At 38.1% G+C, this 18,007-nt stretch overlaps 1 protein-coding gene across 2 annotated transcripts in view; it reads right to left on the reverse strand.

Moving 5' to 3' along the window:
- The window catches only part of heph (polypyrimidine tract-binding protein 1 heph), a 173,994-nt gene that overhangs the window by 150,657 nt on the left and 5,330 nt on the right, over nucleotides 1-18,007 (reverse strand). The window contains exon 1 of one of the 2 annotated variants that reach the window (XM_033383681.1): nucleotides 2,462-2,477. The exons of the other annotated variant lie outside the window; for it this stretch is intronic. Coding sequence (XP_033239572.1) covers nucleotides 2,462-2,473 — 12 coding nt within the window. The 5' untranslated portion in view covers nucleotides 2,474-2,477. Of the gene's footprint in view, nucleotides 1-2,461; nucleotides 2,478-18,007 lie in introns of those variants that run through there. 2 annotated transcript variants of the gene reach the window in all.

Genomic DNA, 18,007 nt, shown 5'->3' on the forward strand with positions numbered 1-18,007 from the left:
TTGATTTATTCATTTGTTTTTGTAATTGTATTATTTTTTTATTATTTTTTTTTAATATTTTATTATTTTTGTATTGTTTTATATTTTGTATTCTTTCATTATTTTCTATTATTTTGTATTATTTTATTTTTTTTTTGTTATTTTATTATTTTTTTGTTATTTTATCAATTTTTAATTTTTTATTTTTTAATTGAATTTTATGGTTTTTGTTTTTATTTTTTATTTTGTTTTATTTTATTTTGTTTATATTTACATATATAACCTTTTTATTATTAAAGCTCTAGGATCAAATAAGAACAATGTAAAGTAAGATGGAATGCATTTGAAATACATTTTCGGTATGTGAATTTTCTCTAAATATTTCCCCTAGGCGAAAGGCGAATGTGTTGCCAGTGGACCGGTGGTATCACTCACGAGTGAATGATTCCATCTTTTCCGTGGAAATGCATTCATCTGAGACTCTTCGCTTCATACTTGATTAAGAACACATGGAGTGAGGGAGATGGGAAATAGAAAAGCAGACGGAAAGAGAGACAGAGACAGAGAGAGCATGCCGCGTGCCACAAGATTGATGTCACGATATCGTGCCATAAAGTGGCATCATTCATAGAATGATTCACAAAGTGAAAAACTTTCTTTCATTTCTTTATTTCGTGATGAATCTATGTGGAATTGCGGGACCCTGTTCTCTGTTCTCTAAATTCAATTAATAAAACATTACCGGACGGACCAGCGACCATAAAAGTTGTTTTGTACATTAAAAATGGAAAGAAGGTCATAAAACGGGCAAATGCAACACCAAATATTCGGAGGAGGCGTAGTCCCTATGCCGGACAGGTCGTAAACCCCACATGAATTATATATATTTTGATTTAATTTCTAGGGAGATTGGGCGGGGGGCGGGGGGCGGCGTCTACATCATTCATAATATTTCATTAGCGACGACCAAGGAGCCCCATTAAAACGTCGCCAACTATTGACTTATGACCGCCAAGGGGGGGGGGGGGGGGGGGGGGGAGAGGAGGGGCACCCTAAAAATGTTGTCCCGAGTGGAACATGAAAATGAAATCAAATCGTAAATATGTATGTTGTATATTTAGCCAAAAGAACTTTTCAAGTCAAGGGAGGGGATTCCAAGGGAGATTCGTTGGTTTCTTTAGTTTTTTGGGGAATGCACAAAAGATATAGCCAGAAAATACAGGGAATTCTTTGGGGTTTTCGGCAGGCGCATTTCATCTAATGAACACACAGTCTGCTGGTGTGTGTGTGTGCGCTGGTGTGTGAGAAATTGAAACTTTATTTACTGTTAATAAAATACAATCGAAAATTCATTTATTTATCTATGGCACGCTGAGAAATTGTAGCGCAAATATTTGCAATTCAATTGCAGCAGCAGGCAGGCAGGCGGGCGGGCAGGCAGGCAGGCAGGAGCAGAGGCAGCAACAAAAGGCAAAGCAAAATCAAATCGAAATAAAATACAAATATCTCTAGCATATCTCTACCTCTCTCTCTCTGTCTCTCTCTCTCCGAGGCTGGCAGCAGCCAACATTTGACGAGACTTTTGCCATGAAAATCATTCGGACATTTTTGGGGAAAAGCGAACAGACGGCTACCCAGACGGAACCAATAACATTTATATACCCATTTTTTTTGTTGTTTTTTTTTGTTGTTTTGTCTGCCAAACAAATGTTTAAAACTATTTGTACATTTTTGTGCATTTGTAAAATTGTTTGCATTGACACTCGAGTTTCGGACGGCTCTTAAATCTACACAGGAGTAGCACTTAGGTATTGGGACTAAAAGGCCATACGCCTATCAATATTTACTACACGGAGAAAAACACGACGGCACGCTGTCTGCTTTACTCTTTTCCAGCATCTTTCCCTCTCTGTCAGCATAATTCTAAAGGCAAAAGGCTGCTGCGCGCCGTGCAGTGGCAATTGTCTTATCTCTAGATCTTCGTTTCATCAGCAAGCATTGCTCCTCTCACGCACTAAATGGCCTCGCAATGGCTTCGTTCTTTTGCTCTCTCCCGCAAGTTCTTACATCGTTCTCTGAGCAGCAGCAACAACAACCATGCGAGCGCAGCGGAGTTTCACTTTGTTGTTGCTGTTTGCTGTCCCCCGATCGTCGTTTCACGAGCTTCGGCTGCTGCTCGCATGCATTTGCTTGCCATTCAATCGCTTTCGAAGCAACAAAAACAACTGCCTGACGCCGACTCTCGCTGCCCAGCTTCGCTCTCAGCAGAAAACGAACCAAGGAAGAACGGAACACAACGGGACTCTGCTTTGCTGCATAGTTTCTGTCTTTGTTTGGATATTCCCTGCGAATTTCTGTGCATTCTGACTTAACGACTTACACATACCCTTCTCTATGTGTTTTCAACTGTTGTTAATTTTATAGGCTTTTCTTGTTCTACAATAGTTACAATAATAAATATGAGAATTTTGTATGGACTTACAGCTTGACTCATATTCATGCTAACAAGTGTGTCTGACCAACCACAAAACAAGAACAAAATTTACCTAAAACGAAAAATAATAAGAGCAAAAGAGAACAATGTTTTTGATGGTTTTTTTTTTGTTTGGATACGGGCACAAATAAAGGATATCCTAAAACTATTTTATAAAACTAAGTACTTTATGGCTTAAGGAAAGAAAAGAAAGGGACAGAAATAGAGCGGGCAGAGGCAGACAGAACCCGAGAGAGATCAGAGATACTTCCGCTTCCAGCGGCAGAGGCAGCGGCAGCAGCATCAGCAATTGGCAAAACTTTTTGTACATTTTCTGACCTTATTTACACAGCACTGTTTATTTTCCTTTGTTCATTCGGTCTTGTACTCGATTCCCTCTCTCTCTCTCTCTATATCTCTCTCGTTATTCGAAACGTGTAAATATACAAAAGTTGGAGGCTGAAACATTCTTTTTTAAGCGAAAGCAAACACAGCACAGCACAAATTAATGTGATAAAAGAGAAACTGATGAGAAAAAAAAATGCAAGCTAAATAAATTAAAGCAGGAAGGTAAATAAGTAAGCAGACGCGCCAATCGATAGATTGGATTAAAAGATACTTGCGTGTATTTTTAAGTACTTTTTGGGAGATTAAAAAAATAAATCATCATTTAGTATATTTAAGTTACATTTAAATCATATTTTATGTAGGTTCCAAGAATTTTACAATACAATTTCAAGCTATTCCAATCCAATTCAAAGTCGGAAATCAGAAATAAAAAATATAAGAAAGAAAATCAAGGAAAAAAGTGACCTATTTTTACAAGAGGTATTCCAGAGCAAGAAAAACCAATAATAAAGGAAATTTCTTTAAAATAAATTGTCTTCTAAATAGAGTCTAACTTCCATATAGCGAATCTCAAGGGAAATTCGTAATACGGAAAACTTGTAGTATAGAATTTTTTCCAGAACATACAACATTGCAGTGTTTTGGAAATAAATTCGATATATAGAAAACTTCTTTGTATGGAATTTCGAAATAGAAAATTTCGTCTGTACTATTTTGCATTTTTATACTAAAATCATTTTTTAAATTTGCAAATAAAAACATGTTTCTGTTTGTAATATACAAATTAAATACATAAAACTAAGAATTATTTCTGATACTAAAAATAAAAATCATAAATAAAATTTGTATTTCATAATTTTGTTATTATACAAATTATAGGGCCTTTTAAAATGTTTTAAAGACTTTAAGCCAGTTCGAAGTGGATATAAAAAAAAATTATGGCCAAATTCTTAGGCCCAAACACAATTAAAAAATTTAAGAAATCAATAAACGTCAACACAATGCTAAAACAAATAATTTGTACTAAAATCAGACAACAAATCCAAGAAAATTCCGAGGGTTCTATTTTATAGAGGCATTAAAAATGAATTATAGTAATTATAAATTAATTACATTCGCCCATTCCGTTCCCATTATAATCTCCCATTTTTAGTGATTCCTTCCCCAAGTGCTTTCCCTGCAGTATCTATGCCCAAAAATAGATTCCCATTCACATGGCCTCCAACCGTTCATTCATGGCTGCTCCGATAAGATGATTCACGAAAACATAATCAAACGAGCAAAAGCAACAAATTTATTCACACGACTCTTTAGAGTAAATTACAAAACTCTCGGCAAACAGAAATCTCTAAATGTCGGCAAAAGGTAATTTGCATAGCACACACACACACACACACACACACACACCCATAGATACAAATGTATCTGCTAGTTCTGTAATCGTGTGTCTGGTTCTGTGGCTCGTATCTCGTATCTCTCGCTCTGGCTAATAAATCGCTTATCTAATTTGTTGTTATTTACCTTAGACCCGCTTGTTGTGGGCCAAACAGCAAACAAAAAGACCATGCAACACACCCACAAACACACACACACGCACACACACACACACATGCATAGTATAACCATCTTTATCTAAAACATTCGCTATATCTTTCTATCACTCTCTTTCACTTCAATCTTTCGCTGCTAAATCTGAATCACTTAAAATCTGTGCGCCTGATGTTTTATTGATTTTTACGACCTAATGAGCGGGGCACTGGGGCGCAACAAAGTTGCCTGGAATCATAATTTATGAAATTGATAAAAATCTGTCCTACGATTACGGGTGTGACAGAGAAAGCCACTGGCCAGAGGGGGAGAGGGACAGCATATGCTACGTGGGTGACTGCCGGACAGTTGATGTCATCATCATTCTGATGCCTTCTTAGCGCCGGTTCATTGTCTGCTTAAGTGCAGAGATAGAGATAAAGATAGAAAAAACTTCAACCCACAACTAAACAAAAAAAACAGAGAAAAAATACCGATAGGTTCCAAGAATCTAGGTAGGTTTGAAGCGGCTATTATATACCCTAACACTCGTATTTTATTTATTTTATTTTATTTATTATTTATTTTATTTATTATTTATTTTATTTATTATTTATTTTATTTGGTATTTATTTAATTAATTATTTATTTAATTAATTATGTATTTTATGTATTATTTATTTTATTTATTATTTATTTTATTTATTATTTATTTTAATTATTTTTATTCATTAATTATTTTTATTCATTAATTATTTTGTTTATTATTTATTTGATTTAACATTTATTTTATTTATTACTTCTTTTATTTATAATATATTGGATTTAATATTTATTCTTTATTTATTTATTATTTATTATTTATTTATTATTTATTTTTTACTTATTTATTTATTATTTATTTATTATTTATTTGTTATTTATGTATTTTTTATTTATTTATTTTTTTATTATTTTTTTATTATTTATTTATTATTTATTTATTCATTTATTATTTATTTTTTTAAGGAGAAAATGGCGAGGCAGAAAGACTTCGATTTCATGACCAGAGGATGGAGAGTCCTACATAAAACAGAAGCCACAAATAACCCATCAGCCAAGGTGGCTTTTCTACTGCTCCATAGTTTACAGGGCAACAAACTGACTTTTTTAAGAATTTCCAGCTCCTCCTTCGAATAATATTGCCCTCCTCTGCAAGGGTATTCAAAGACACAACCAAACCGAAGCCACTTCCAACAGTAGCCCCGCCCCTCCTCTGTCGTCTGTTTGTGAGTGTAAATATTTATCGTACTATGAATTTTGCTGTTTATTTGAACAAATTATGAGCATATTTGATTTCGTAGTTACCTCCCAGTGGACACATCTCTCACTTCGTCATGGAAGAAACCGCAGTAGACTCCAAGGAGACGGCAGGGAAGGAGTGAAGAAAGTGGCCCTGCGCCTGGCTGCTGGCTGGCTGGCATGATGCCCAATTTTGGATGACATCCGAGAGGTTGAGAAGAATGCCAGATACTCGAAAGATACTCGGGAGGGGGAGGGGGAGGGATTGGGGCATGCAATGCCAACAATCTCAATTATTTAGCTAAAACATGTGTTGGCTGTGCCATCGCCTGCATGCTAGGCAATCCGTCAGATACGAAGCTCTCGTAGGGAAATGCGACGACAGATGACGAGAGGACGGAGGAGGGACGGAGGGCGGAGGGGACACGGTTTCCATCGTGTTAGGCGACGGGCGGCCATAAGTCAAATTGAAATCTTGTCAGCAGACCAAGAAATGATCTCTCTGAGAAAAAAAAACTACACAAGAAATGCCTTTCGGCCCGTCGCTAGAAATTTCTTTTAAAATAAAATAAAATAAATTTAATTAAAAGTAAAAAATCATATAAAATACCAAATAAATGCCAGATGCAACAAAATGTTGTAGAATGAAGAAAAGAAATATATCAAATATCGAGGAAAAATTCCCTTAAAGAACGGCAAACTTTGCCAAAATTTAAGCGAAACCGAAAGGATTTTTGGTATAAACATCTCAGGAATATTTGGGATGAGATTTCTGGCATTTTCCGGCAACACTTTTCGCCCCGCCACATGCAACACACACAGTGGCACAGACTCCTTGACCGAAAGGCAGTGCATTATGGAACAAAAAGAGAAGAAGAAGAAAGAAGAGCTTAAACTTCATTTAAAAGTGCCACTGAGTAGAGTAGAGAGTAGTCCTGCCTGCCACACAGGAAGGACAGGCAGGCAGGCAGGCAGGCAGGCAGGCAGGCGGCAGCCACAAGAGCAGTGGATGGGGCAGCCACAAGAGCAGTGGATGGGGCAACATGAGCATCAGTTTTTGGCCAGGAGCAACCGCAGAACAGAAAATATTCAAACCAGGGCCAGAGAGGCGCCCCACAAGCAACAACAGCCGTAATATAGCTCCTCGAGGAGATGCAACAGTACACAGGCGACTCCAAGATGCAGCAACCACAACAACAACAGCAGCAGCATGCCGCATGCAACACATCCCATGAAGAAGCGGCTAAAACAGCACAAAGATTGAATGCAATGCATAAAAGAGCCAAATTCCATGCCACAACAAAAACAACAAGAAGGAAAATTGTACAAGGAAATGCTCAACACACACACACACACAAGCGAGGAGACGGAGACGGAGCAGACGGCGGGGCAGATGGAGGCAGGCGGATGGATGCCAATCCTCGACAAAAATGCAAACCAAAGACAAATGTGGGTCGAAAGCGCAAAGTGCAACAACTCGCACGCAGCACAAGGAGGCACCCAGACACACGGGCAGAGGGGGGGGGGAGGGGGAGAGAGTGGAGGCAACGCCGCACGCGCCTCTGACGGCGGGGAGGGGCAAGAGGCAGGGGGCAGGGGGGCAAAAGCGAAACAAACACGAAAACCAAACCACTTTTTTGGCACTTGCTCGACGCTCCATCTGGAGATTTTGCAACTTGGACGTTGCCTCGTTGCCACAGCCTCCGCCTCCCCCCCCCACCGCAGCCCCCACTTCTGCTGAAGCTCCTTGTCGTCGCGCTGTTGTCGTTGTCTGTGGAGTTTTTTCGGGGGCTCCTACTCGAGGAACGGCTTAAGTGAAATTTAATGATATCCTTACGGGCCAAGTGTTGGACCAAGGAGACGCCACCCAACAGGTGGCCGTGGCCGCACTCTTTTGGAGCTGGCCGTGGGGACGGAGGGACGGAGGGACGGCGGCTGCTCTGCTAATTTGTTGCATAAAAGTTTACTGATTTTATTGCCGATAGTTTTTTGGGAGCAGCAGCTGCCAAGTGGCATTAGCACTTGCATAAGTGCACAGTGGCGCCTCATTTGGTGGAAGCCACCAACCAGCCAAGTGGCCTGGAATCTTAGTTTATTTTATTTTATAAAAAAGTGCAGGGTGGAATGATGCGGTAATTGAAATAATTATCGAAAATTAATCTATTTATAATCGAATTTTTTTTAATATCGAATTTTTCAATAAGTATCGACCAAATTGTCTACAAAAATTACACGTTTCGTTCCTAGTTAAAGTTTTGTTTAAATTCGTAAAATTTAAATTACGCAAAACTCTTATTATAGCTGTTATCGATAAATAAGCGATTTCTATCGAAATTTGTACCTTTTTATCGATAATTTATCGTTTCAATTGTTTTTAAATTGACTTCAACTAATTTTTATAAAGTATTTTATATATTTTAGCGATGTTATAAATGTTGTCGATAAACGTTTATTGATTTTATCGATTTTAATGAAAATTTATAGCTTTGTATCGATAATTTATAATTTAAACTATTTTCAAATTCGCTTAGACCTATTTTTATCAAGTGCCTCATTAAGTAATTAATAATTTATCGATGTTATGGAGATATGTTCGATAAACGATAAACTTGTATGTCTATTATCGATAACTAATCGATTTGTATCAAAAGTTGTTAGCTTTGTATCGATAATTTATCATTTAAATTGTTTTCAAATTCGCTTCAAAACAAGATTTTATCGATTTATAATCTTTGAAATTGTTTAGAAACCTGCGTTTGATTTCTACACCAAAAAAGATATGGAAAATATTTGAATATATCTATAAATACGCTTGAAAATATTAAACCAGCTATATATATATATTTTTTAGCTTTATCCCAAGTGAAGTCGCGTATCATCCGCGAATGTGGACAAAAACCGTGGTGCTAGTAGTTCCTCCATCCCCTAGACCATAAATCAATGTAATATTTTGTGCTCGGGAGGCTTTGAGTGTTTCCTTATTCCCTATGTAAATGCCCCACTCGTTGCATGCCACACTCGTGTGTGTATTAATATTTCATATTCGTATAAACTCTGGGGGCAAATTGGCCCAGTGCTTGGCCTGGTGCGTGCGTGGGCGGGCCGGCAACCACCGCATTTCTAATGACTTGTTCTAAGGTGATGATGTCGTCTCGTTGTCGTCGTCGTCGCTGACACCCACAACGTGTGGAGCGGCAGAGCTGTACAACAGTTTATTTCGTTTAAGAGCAATTGAAATAAATTTTAAGGCAAATTGCCTAGGAAAAGGCAGAGCAAAAGCCAGTCCGAGTGAGATTTTCGTCTCGTTTTGGGGGGCTAATGTCCAAATGCACTTAGAACCGCTGACAGACCCCCCTGCCCCTTGCCCCTTGCCCCACACACACCCCATTTGTGTGTCACATTGCCATAGTTCTAGTGCCCCAAAACTCCTTCCCTGCCCCTCGAGACTCCACACATTTCCCATGGCTCTGGTTCCAGTCCCTGTGCCACACTCGAGAGGGCTGCTCCAAGTGTTGCCATCGCAATGGGGAAACGGGAGCCGCGTGGGAGCACAGATCCGATCCATGAGATGCTGCTGATGTTGCAGCAAAACTCGCCAAAAAATTCATTCGACTAAAGTTTTTTGTTTCTGTTTATTTCTTGCTGCTGCTCCAGAAAAATAAATACATATAAATATCGCGTCAGATTTTTAGCCAGAAAAGCAGCAAAAACAACAAAACCAAAAGCCACAGTAGACACAAAAAAACAAAAAAAAAAACAAAAACTTTGTTGACAGAGCGACAAAATTCTTGTGGTTTCTGTTGTTGGTTTTTTATTTCGAGTTCCGCCTAGGTTTTTTTTCTTTTCTTTTTTTTGTGTTGAAGTGCATTTGAAAGCAAAAACAAAAAAACAAATAAATAAATACATAAAAATGGTATCAAGCTACAAGATACATGAGCATATACATAGATACATATACATATAGATATTTATGGGGGGGGGGACTGTTTTGCAGCTAAAATTTCCACTGAAATGAAATTTGAAACGTTTGCTGGACGGATGATTGAGTGGCATTTTATGATTATGTCAGAGAATTATTCATCATGAATTTTTGTTTAATTTCAAGCTAAACAATCAACTGGATATTTATTTCCATGAAGCAGTTGGAGCTCTGGAGTTTTCACAGCTAAAAAGTTTCCAGGAATCATAGAATTCAGTTTAAAACTGGATTTAAGAATCGATTCAAGAGTATGTTTCAATCAAGTAATACTCGGAAAAGCTACTAGAACTTCCATAAATAGTTCCTCAGAAAAGAAACAAAGTTTAAAGTTACCATTTCCCAGGAATAATCAATGAAACCTGGGATTGATTAAGGCGGTAGCTGGGGAGAGGGGATGGACCTCCCTTCGGCTCCCTGGGACCGGTTAAGGGTCCATTGTGGTGCCCCTTCTCACTGCCTAGACCATGGAGAGCAAACTTTAAGGATTAAGGACAGTCCCAAGCGGAGTCTTGGATGAATTTCGACAAGATCCCTGGTTTTTCTGTGAGAAAAGAGGCTCCCAGAAGCCAAAGTCTAGGATTTCCCAGGGTCGGGCAGTGCCAGAAGAAATGGAGGACCGATTCCTGCTCTTCCTCATCACGACAGCAGACCTGCAGAAGTCATTGTGAGGGATTGACACTCTGAAAACGTGACTGGCAATCCGCCAGTGTCCCGGGATGGCCTATAGAAGACCTATAGAACACTATTAAACAGATAATATACCTTAAAGTAGCTAAAGAAGAACTCTCTTAGGGGTAAACAATCTCCATTGTCATGTTTCCGTTTACTTGAGATTCCTCTGCCTCTTTTTTCTTAATTCCCTACCAATTCCCTATTCAAAACTCTCCCAAGTTTCCATTTCCTTGGTCATCTTTCAGCTCTTTATCTGTTAAAGAAAAGGAATCTCCATTTACTTGTACTCCCAGTCGTTGCAACGTGGCGTTGCCTCCCCGCAAAGTCAATTACAAGCACATTTTGACAGGGAGCTCACGCAACCACCGAAATGCAATTGAAATTGCAATTGTAAGACAAACTTCAAGTGCAGCAAGCAGTGGCAGCAGCTGTTGCCCCATTCCATGGCCAAAGACAAGGGACAAGGACAGGGCCAGAGAGAGAGGAAGAGAGAGGGGGGGGGGGGGGGGGGGGGGGCGGCGGTCTTGGAGAGTGGTAATAACGATGTGCGTGTCGCTAAGCAAGCAGCTTGCACCGAACGAGCCACCTCTTTAAATTCCAGAAGCAGGCAGCAGACAACCTCTGCTTAGCATGCAAAGGAGGTCGAACTGTCTGTCGGTCTGACGGTCTGACGTCTGCGCATAAATGATATGCAGTACAGGAATCAAATGAAAAAAGATGGAACAAAATACGAGCGTATAAAGAGTCGAGTGGAGGGGAAGCCAAGTGAACGTCAACGCACTTTTGCATGGCCAACGAAGGCGAAACTTTTGAATTCTAAACTGCGTTTCATGGCCATAGGAGTGGAGAGATATCTACTTGAGACACTGTTCAATCAGATCTAGTTTATTATGCACTTTCGAAAAAAATACAGACAGGATGGGAATAAAATAAACCTAATAGAACGATATTAAAAAATGTTTAAATGAAGTAAATTATATATTTAAAAAATATAATAGACTAGAGAATACAACAAAAAATGTTATCTTACAAATTTGAAATTAAAATAATTTAACACAACGAAACATTTTTAAAAATAATAAAACTATTATTAAAAAAAATTGTAAAATAATAAAAAAAAATAATATTCAAAACACAAAATGTGGAAAAAAAGAAATTGTTCCAAAAAAGTTTTTAAAATTAATTTTAAAAAATCTAAAATTAAAAAATTTAAAAAAAATTTAAAAAAAAATATTTTAATCTAATTTAGATTAAATTAAAAAAAATTAACTTAAAATAAATATAAAATAATTAAAAATTAAAAATAAATAAAAACTTTAAATTAGGATAAGTTTAAGAAGACAAATTTAATTTCGAATAAATTAAATGATACCAATATTAATTTCAAATAAATTACAAAAAAATCGAAATCACATTTTTAGTTAAAAAAAATGTTATCAAGTGGATAATTAATTTATAATTAAAAATTTAATTTGGAACAAATTAAAAAATTAGACAATAAAAAGTAATAATATATTTGCATCTCAAAACGAAAGACAACAAAAAAAGAATCGATGAAAACTGCACTGATTTTCGGAGCTATCTTCAAAGATAACTATCTTTGCAAAAGGATGCCTCACTGTAGTAGCCCCCCCCCCCCTTCTGTTTCCAGTTTTAATTGAAATATTTATGCATATTTATGCATATTTATTTGCGTTTCCTACGCTCAACTGCAAACTGCATTACAACTCCGACCGGCACTGTATGCGCTGAGCAAACAAGAAATATTTTTTAATAACTGCCACAAAGCAGTGGCTGAAAGGAAGCTCTAGGAAATGCATGGATGAATTTATGAGACGATTTATGCCCCCATAGCCCCATCCCGCCATCCCCACTGGGTCTTAAAATAAAAGGGAAAATCAGATATATCCGTGAAGACGAGTGTTGTGTGTTGTGTATAGCATTTTATGTGATAAGACTTTTGCCAGAGATGATTTACTCACCCAATTTAGAGGAGCCCACGCATGGGGGGCCGCTGTCAGCGCTGGCGCTGCCGCGATAAACGATTGTTGCTGCTCGATAACAACGATCAACGATAAACGATTACTCTACTACCGGATAATCGAAGCACAAGAGCACGGGCACGGGTACGGGTACGGGTACGGGCACGGACACACAAATGGAAATTAGGAAAAAACTTAAAATAGAAAACACTCTGGGTTCCGAATGGGTTTATTTATAGATGTATTCTGGATTTCCGTTTTCCTTTCGATTCGGGTGTTATTTATGAGAAATTTATAGCCTACAAAGATATTAATTTCGCCGGTCAGGGAGAGCGGGAGAGCGGGAGAGTCGGGGGGAGATTGCACTCTAATAAATTTGCATTTGACATTCGCCCCAAAGGCTCGGGGATTAAGATTTCTCTCGGTTGTCACATTCGGTCTCAACAAATAAGACTTTATATCTTTTTGATTATTTCTCAAATACAAATACTACACATACACTACGGATACGTATATCTGTATCTGTATCTGTATCTTCTGTATATCTTAGGCGCTGTCGAAGAGGCTACTAAATAGAGAGAGAAAGACTTTCTTTCGCACTGCACACGACCCACGTACGCGGCGGTGGTGGCGGCGGTGCTGTGGTTGCGGGGGTGGTGCCTGCAAGAGTCGAGAAAGAGAACAGAAAAACAATTCCGATATGAGACAACAGGTTATTGTTTATATCAATATATCTTCGGGATAGATCGGGGTTACACATACACGTACTATATATATATAGTATATATTGATAATGCCAGGCATGATCATGGCAAAGCTAGCAAGAGACGGAAGATAGAGATAGAAACAGGGGGATAGATAGAGAGGGAAAGTGAAAAACGGGGGATTGATAGATAGACAGAAACAGGAAAAGACTTTGACTTTTTATGGGAAAAGTTTTTGTTTAGGAAAACTGCGTGTTTGTGTGACGCCGCCGCCACAGGAAAATTAGGTGAAAAATGCACTTTAATGGGGAAAATGGGGGAAAAATGGAAAGTGGAAAGTGGGAAAAATATCCATAAAATAAAAGTTTATCCAAGCAGCAGCGCAGATATTTATAGAGTCTCCGTGTGTGCTTTAGTGCATATATTTATAGAAAATATTTTTTGATTGTGAAAAATGGCATTAAAAATTATTGTATAAATGTTTAGAAAACATTTCGAAATAGCGCACAGACTGCCAGGCAGGAAGGCAGACGGCCCAGAGACAGGGTGCAAAAACAAACAACAGACAGAGAAGGACAGAGAGACAGAGACAGAGACAGCAACAATAGTGGGGTAGTGGGATAGAGAGAGAGAGTCAAAAGTAGTACGAAACGAATACATACATACGTTATATGGTGGGAGGAAAATAAATAAATGAAATAATAAACGAACCAAAAAAAGGAATAAAAAAGAATGTAGAACACAGCCACAACAACAGCAAGCGCATAAAATAGAATAAATATTCTATATACTATATACATATATATATATATATGTATGTACTTTTATATGTATTATTTGTATGTACAGAAGGGGGATATCGTGTTTGAGCAGGAGAATGCATTTTAGTGTTTATTTATCGAATGATTTCCATTTGTTTATCCAAAGTTGTTTTTGTTTTTGTTTTTGTTTTGTTTGATTATTATACTGATGGATGTGTGCACAAAAGAGTTGATTAGAGGCGGGGCGCGAGGGTTCCCTGAGAGTGTAATCAAATTGATTGCCCGATAGAGAGCTCTCTGCATACATATGTATATTTTCAGATGAAAGTGCTTAAAGATATCCAAGTGCTTTGGCTTCAATTTAATGATTATTTAAGGTAATTCCCACAATCCACGCAGTGTCGAATATCCAAATAAAGACAAAAACCACGCAGAGTCCCGTTGTGTTCCGTTCTTCCTTGGTTTGTTATCTGCTTAAAGCGAAGCTTGGCAGCGCGAGTCGCGTCAGGCAGTTGTTTTTGTTGCTGAGCGAGCGATTGAATGTGCAAGCAAATGCATGCGAGCAGCAGCCGAAGCTCGTGAAACGACGATCGGGGGACAGAAAACAGCAACAACAAAGTGAAACTCCGATGCGCTCGCATGGTTGTTGCTGCTGCTGCTGAGAGAGCGGGAGAGAACAGAAGAACGAAGCCATTGCGTGGGCTTTTAGTGCGTGAGAGGAGGAATATGCTTCGCTGATGAAACGAAGATCAAGAGATAAGACAATTGCAATAAACAAAAAGCGCAAGAACAGGAGCCGCCAGAGTCTGCTGTCCTTCTCTAACACGTACATATATGTACATAAATATACTCCCCGACGTTCACATTGAACAATTTTTTCATTTTGGATGTGGTCGCGACCGGACATCGAAAAAATTCTCAAAAATCCATTACAGTGTCCTCATTACGAGAAAAAAATTTGGGTTGTGGTAAGTCCTTTTCAAAGGACGAAAAATCGACATTAAAAGCCTCGAAGGAAGTAGGTCCATTAAAAATGAAAATATGTCATAAAATTGGTAAAACTAGGTGTGTTATGAATAATTTCATAAAGAACGGGTCAAATTATGGCAAAAAAATGAAAAACCTAACCAAAATTGGTACTTCCGAGACCTCTATGAGATCTCATCTGCGTGCCGCATCTAAAAAACACGACTAAAACTAGATTTTAAAAATCTAAAACTGTACTTTAAGCTAGTGCTAAAATAATAAAACATGTTTTTTCGAAGACTCCACACCATAAGGGACTGCAATTCCTCTCAAGAATCGTATTAAGGCTTGTTCTTGTTCGTTTTACCTATAATAATGTAAAATTCTCATTTATAGACATTATAGCCCAAAAATAAATATATTTTTGTGGTTTCATTTAAAAAAAAATTTGGTATTGTCCTTTTCTTTAACCAATGTATCCATTTGCTTAGGGATAATTTGGACAATCTGTTGCAAATGCCACAAAAAACCCAAATCCCGCCAGATAGCTTTCGGTTTCGATGCGTTTGAATGCATAAAGGATCCCTTATTCCCAAAGGTCCTCCATATCTCACACGGACTCTTGACACTTCTTCTCCTGCCCCTGGCAGTCGCCCCTTGACATTGACACCCGTCCCAGGGCCCGGTTAAACCGGCAAATGCAACCCTAATTGCGTACACAACACACAGACACACACACACACACGCACACTCGTGAGAGTTCAACCCTTCCTCACGACTCGTTTGGCCGCCAAGGAAAAGAAGAAGTGGAAGCATTGCCATGCGGCGGCAGCCGTGTCCCCGGAACAGCTGTCACTGCCTCACTTTCTTATCAATCAAACGGCAAACACAGACACGTACACAGAACGCATTGTATCTTTGTATCTATGTATCTGTGTGTCTCGTGCGGTATTTAAGTTGTCAAAGCTTATGTTTGACATATACGTGCAGTCTGATAAAAAATAATAAATACAATTTAAAGAGTGAATCCCGCCATGGGGGAGGGAAGCGGGAAGGGGGTAGGGGGTGGGTGGGACACAACGATCGCCTCATAGCATAGCGGGTGAGACTCAATTGATGTGTCCATCATTTTGTGGGCCATTTGAGCGGTCTATTATGCGGCAAATCTTCTCTATGGCATGTGGGGCCATGCCACACACACACACAAGGCCTCATAATGTGACAGGCCCCAATCATCGTCAGCATCATCATCCTCGTGTGGCAGCAGTTCATTTGCATGCACCCATCAACACCTTAACAAATTGCCTCAATTTTACACTCTCGCACAAAAGCGAGCGCCCACGAAACCCAAACAAAAACTGATCGATCATGTCCGAATATCAATAAATATTTGGGGGGGAATGCGTACCCTCCACCAACCCCCCCAAATGAGGCAGATAATGATGATGCTTCACTCTCCCCCTCTCTCTCTCCCTCCCTCTGTCTGGGTATTTTCCTATATGATTTTTATTCCATTTTTAGCATTGCGGGCGCATATTGATTAGCTTTCATGTTTTACGATTTTCCACAGCGAAAAAATCAATAAAAATTGTTTTCCTCAATATAATGGAAAAGTTTCTGCTGTGAAATTGAGTTAGAATATATAGCAGGTCGAAATTGATTGGAAAACATTTATAAACATTAGGAGAGAGTGTGAAATCTTAGGGAGGGCGCATCATTCTAAAATTTAGATAATATTTTGAGTTTTTTCTCGCAAAATTAATATTTTTTTAGCTCTTAACACCCATTTTACACCCTATTCAAATCCGATTAATAACTGCTTCAAAATCTCTTATAAAATATGAGAAAATATTAAAAAATAAAAATAAAAACGAACAAAAAATTATCTTTAGTAAAAACTTTTTTTTTTCATTAACATTTTAATTTTTGAAAAACCATTAACACCAATTTGCACCCGATTTAAAGCCGATTCAAACCCGCTTTAAAATATACAATAACAAAAATATACATATGTTAATGAAAAGTAATACAAATGTTAATAAAAAAATATTTAAAAAATTTGTTTGAAATTTTAAAAACTTTTAGAACGATTCTTCTTTAGGGAGATACAATGTGTATGATGTACAGTTTACAGCTGTTTCAAGAGCTTTTTCCGCGATTTTCAACCGAAAATTAATTTTATCCGACAAATTAATAAATTTTCTATAAGATTAGACAATTTTTATAAACGTGAATTTATTGCATTATTTCTTACAATAAAAATAGTACTTTGTACTGTAGTATTTTCAAAACGTAATTCCAAGAAATTATAAAATTAATTTCTTGTCTTTTCTTCTTGAAAGAGAATTCCATAACTTGTTTTCCCACAGTGTTTCCCACACGCTACAGATACAGATACAGATGTAGTTTGGTTAGAGGTACATCTACCATCAATCCTAATCAACTTGACCTTCCCTTTCCCACCATTTTTTTGTGGCTCTTTTTTCCTTCATTTATTTTGGATTGCCAAATTCAAGGGCCCGAACCGGTTTCATTTACCCAACACGCACTTTTCGTTAGAGCCAAGTTCAAAGAGTAAAGCCACAATGGAGCGGGGGGGGGGGGGGGAGCATCATCATTAATCATTATGGAAGCGGACAATCTCCGCCAGCCATGGAGCGCCAAATTGTAGTTTGTCGTTGGGTTACGCATGTGCGTTAGTTAATTTGTATGGCTGCGTTAATTAACCAAAGCGAAAAGACTTTGCGTACTTGTGCCTAAAGGTTTTTGTGTTCCCTCCACTGGCATTGGCCATTGGCGAGAGAGAGAGCGAGGGAGATCGAGATAGTTGCCGGGCCTCAAAGCGCAGAGCGTGGAAGGAAAACTAAGAAACCAGAAGAGAACAAAACGAAGCTCAAAGCAATCAAACATCAGACGAGTACAGTGAAGACTTGTGGGGGATGAATTGAAGTAATTTCAAGATGGAATTGAGTGGAAATTCAGATAGATCTATCGGGAATGTATGAAAATATAATTTCTTTTTAGATATTAGAGCTCTTTCTGTATCTTATTCTCTCAGTTTTCTTATAATATGTGTATACTATGGAAATTTTCTTTCTCTATGGCCTCCCTATCGCTTAGATCTTGCTTTGGTGGCGTGTTTTTCCACTGCTGGCTTTCCAAAAAGTTAAACATTTCAAATCAAGTGTGAAATGTGGTGTTTAAAATTCTTCGAATTTGTTAAGCGACAAATGGTAGTCGCAATTAGCGAAGCTCGACTGTATGTGTGCACATGTGTGTACATATCTGTAGATACACACCACAAAAGCAAAAGCAAAAGCACCGAAAATTGTGCG

The sequence above is a fragment of the Drosophila pseudoobscura genome, chromosome 2 (assembly GCF_009870125.1).
Source record: "Drosophila pseudoobscura strain MV-25-SWS-2005 chromosome 2, UCI_Dpse_MV25, whole genome shotgun sequence".
Classification (NCBI taxonomy): Eukaryota; Metazoa; Arthropoda; class Insecta; order Diptera; family Drosophilidae; genus Drosophila; species Drosophila pseudoobscura.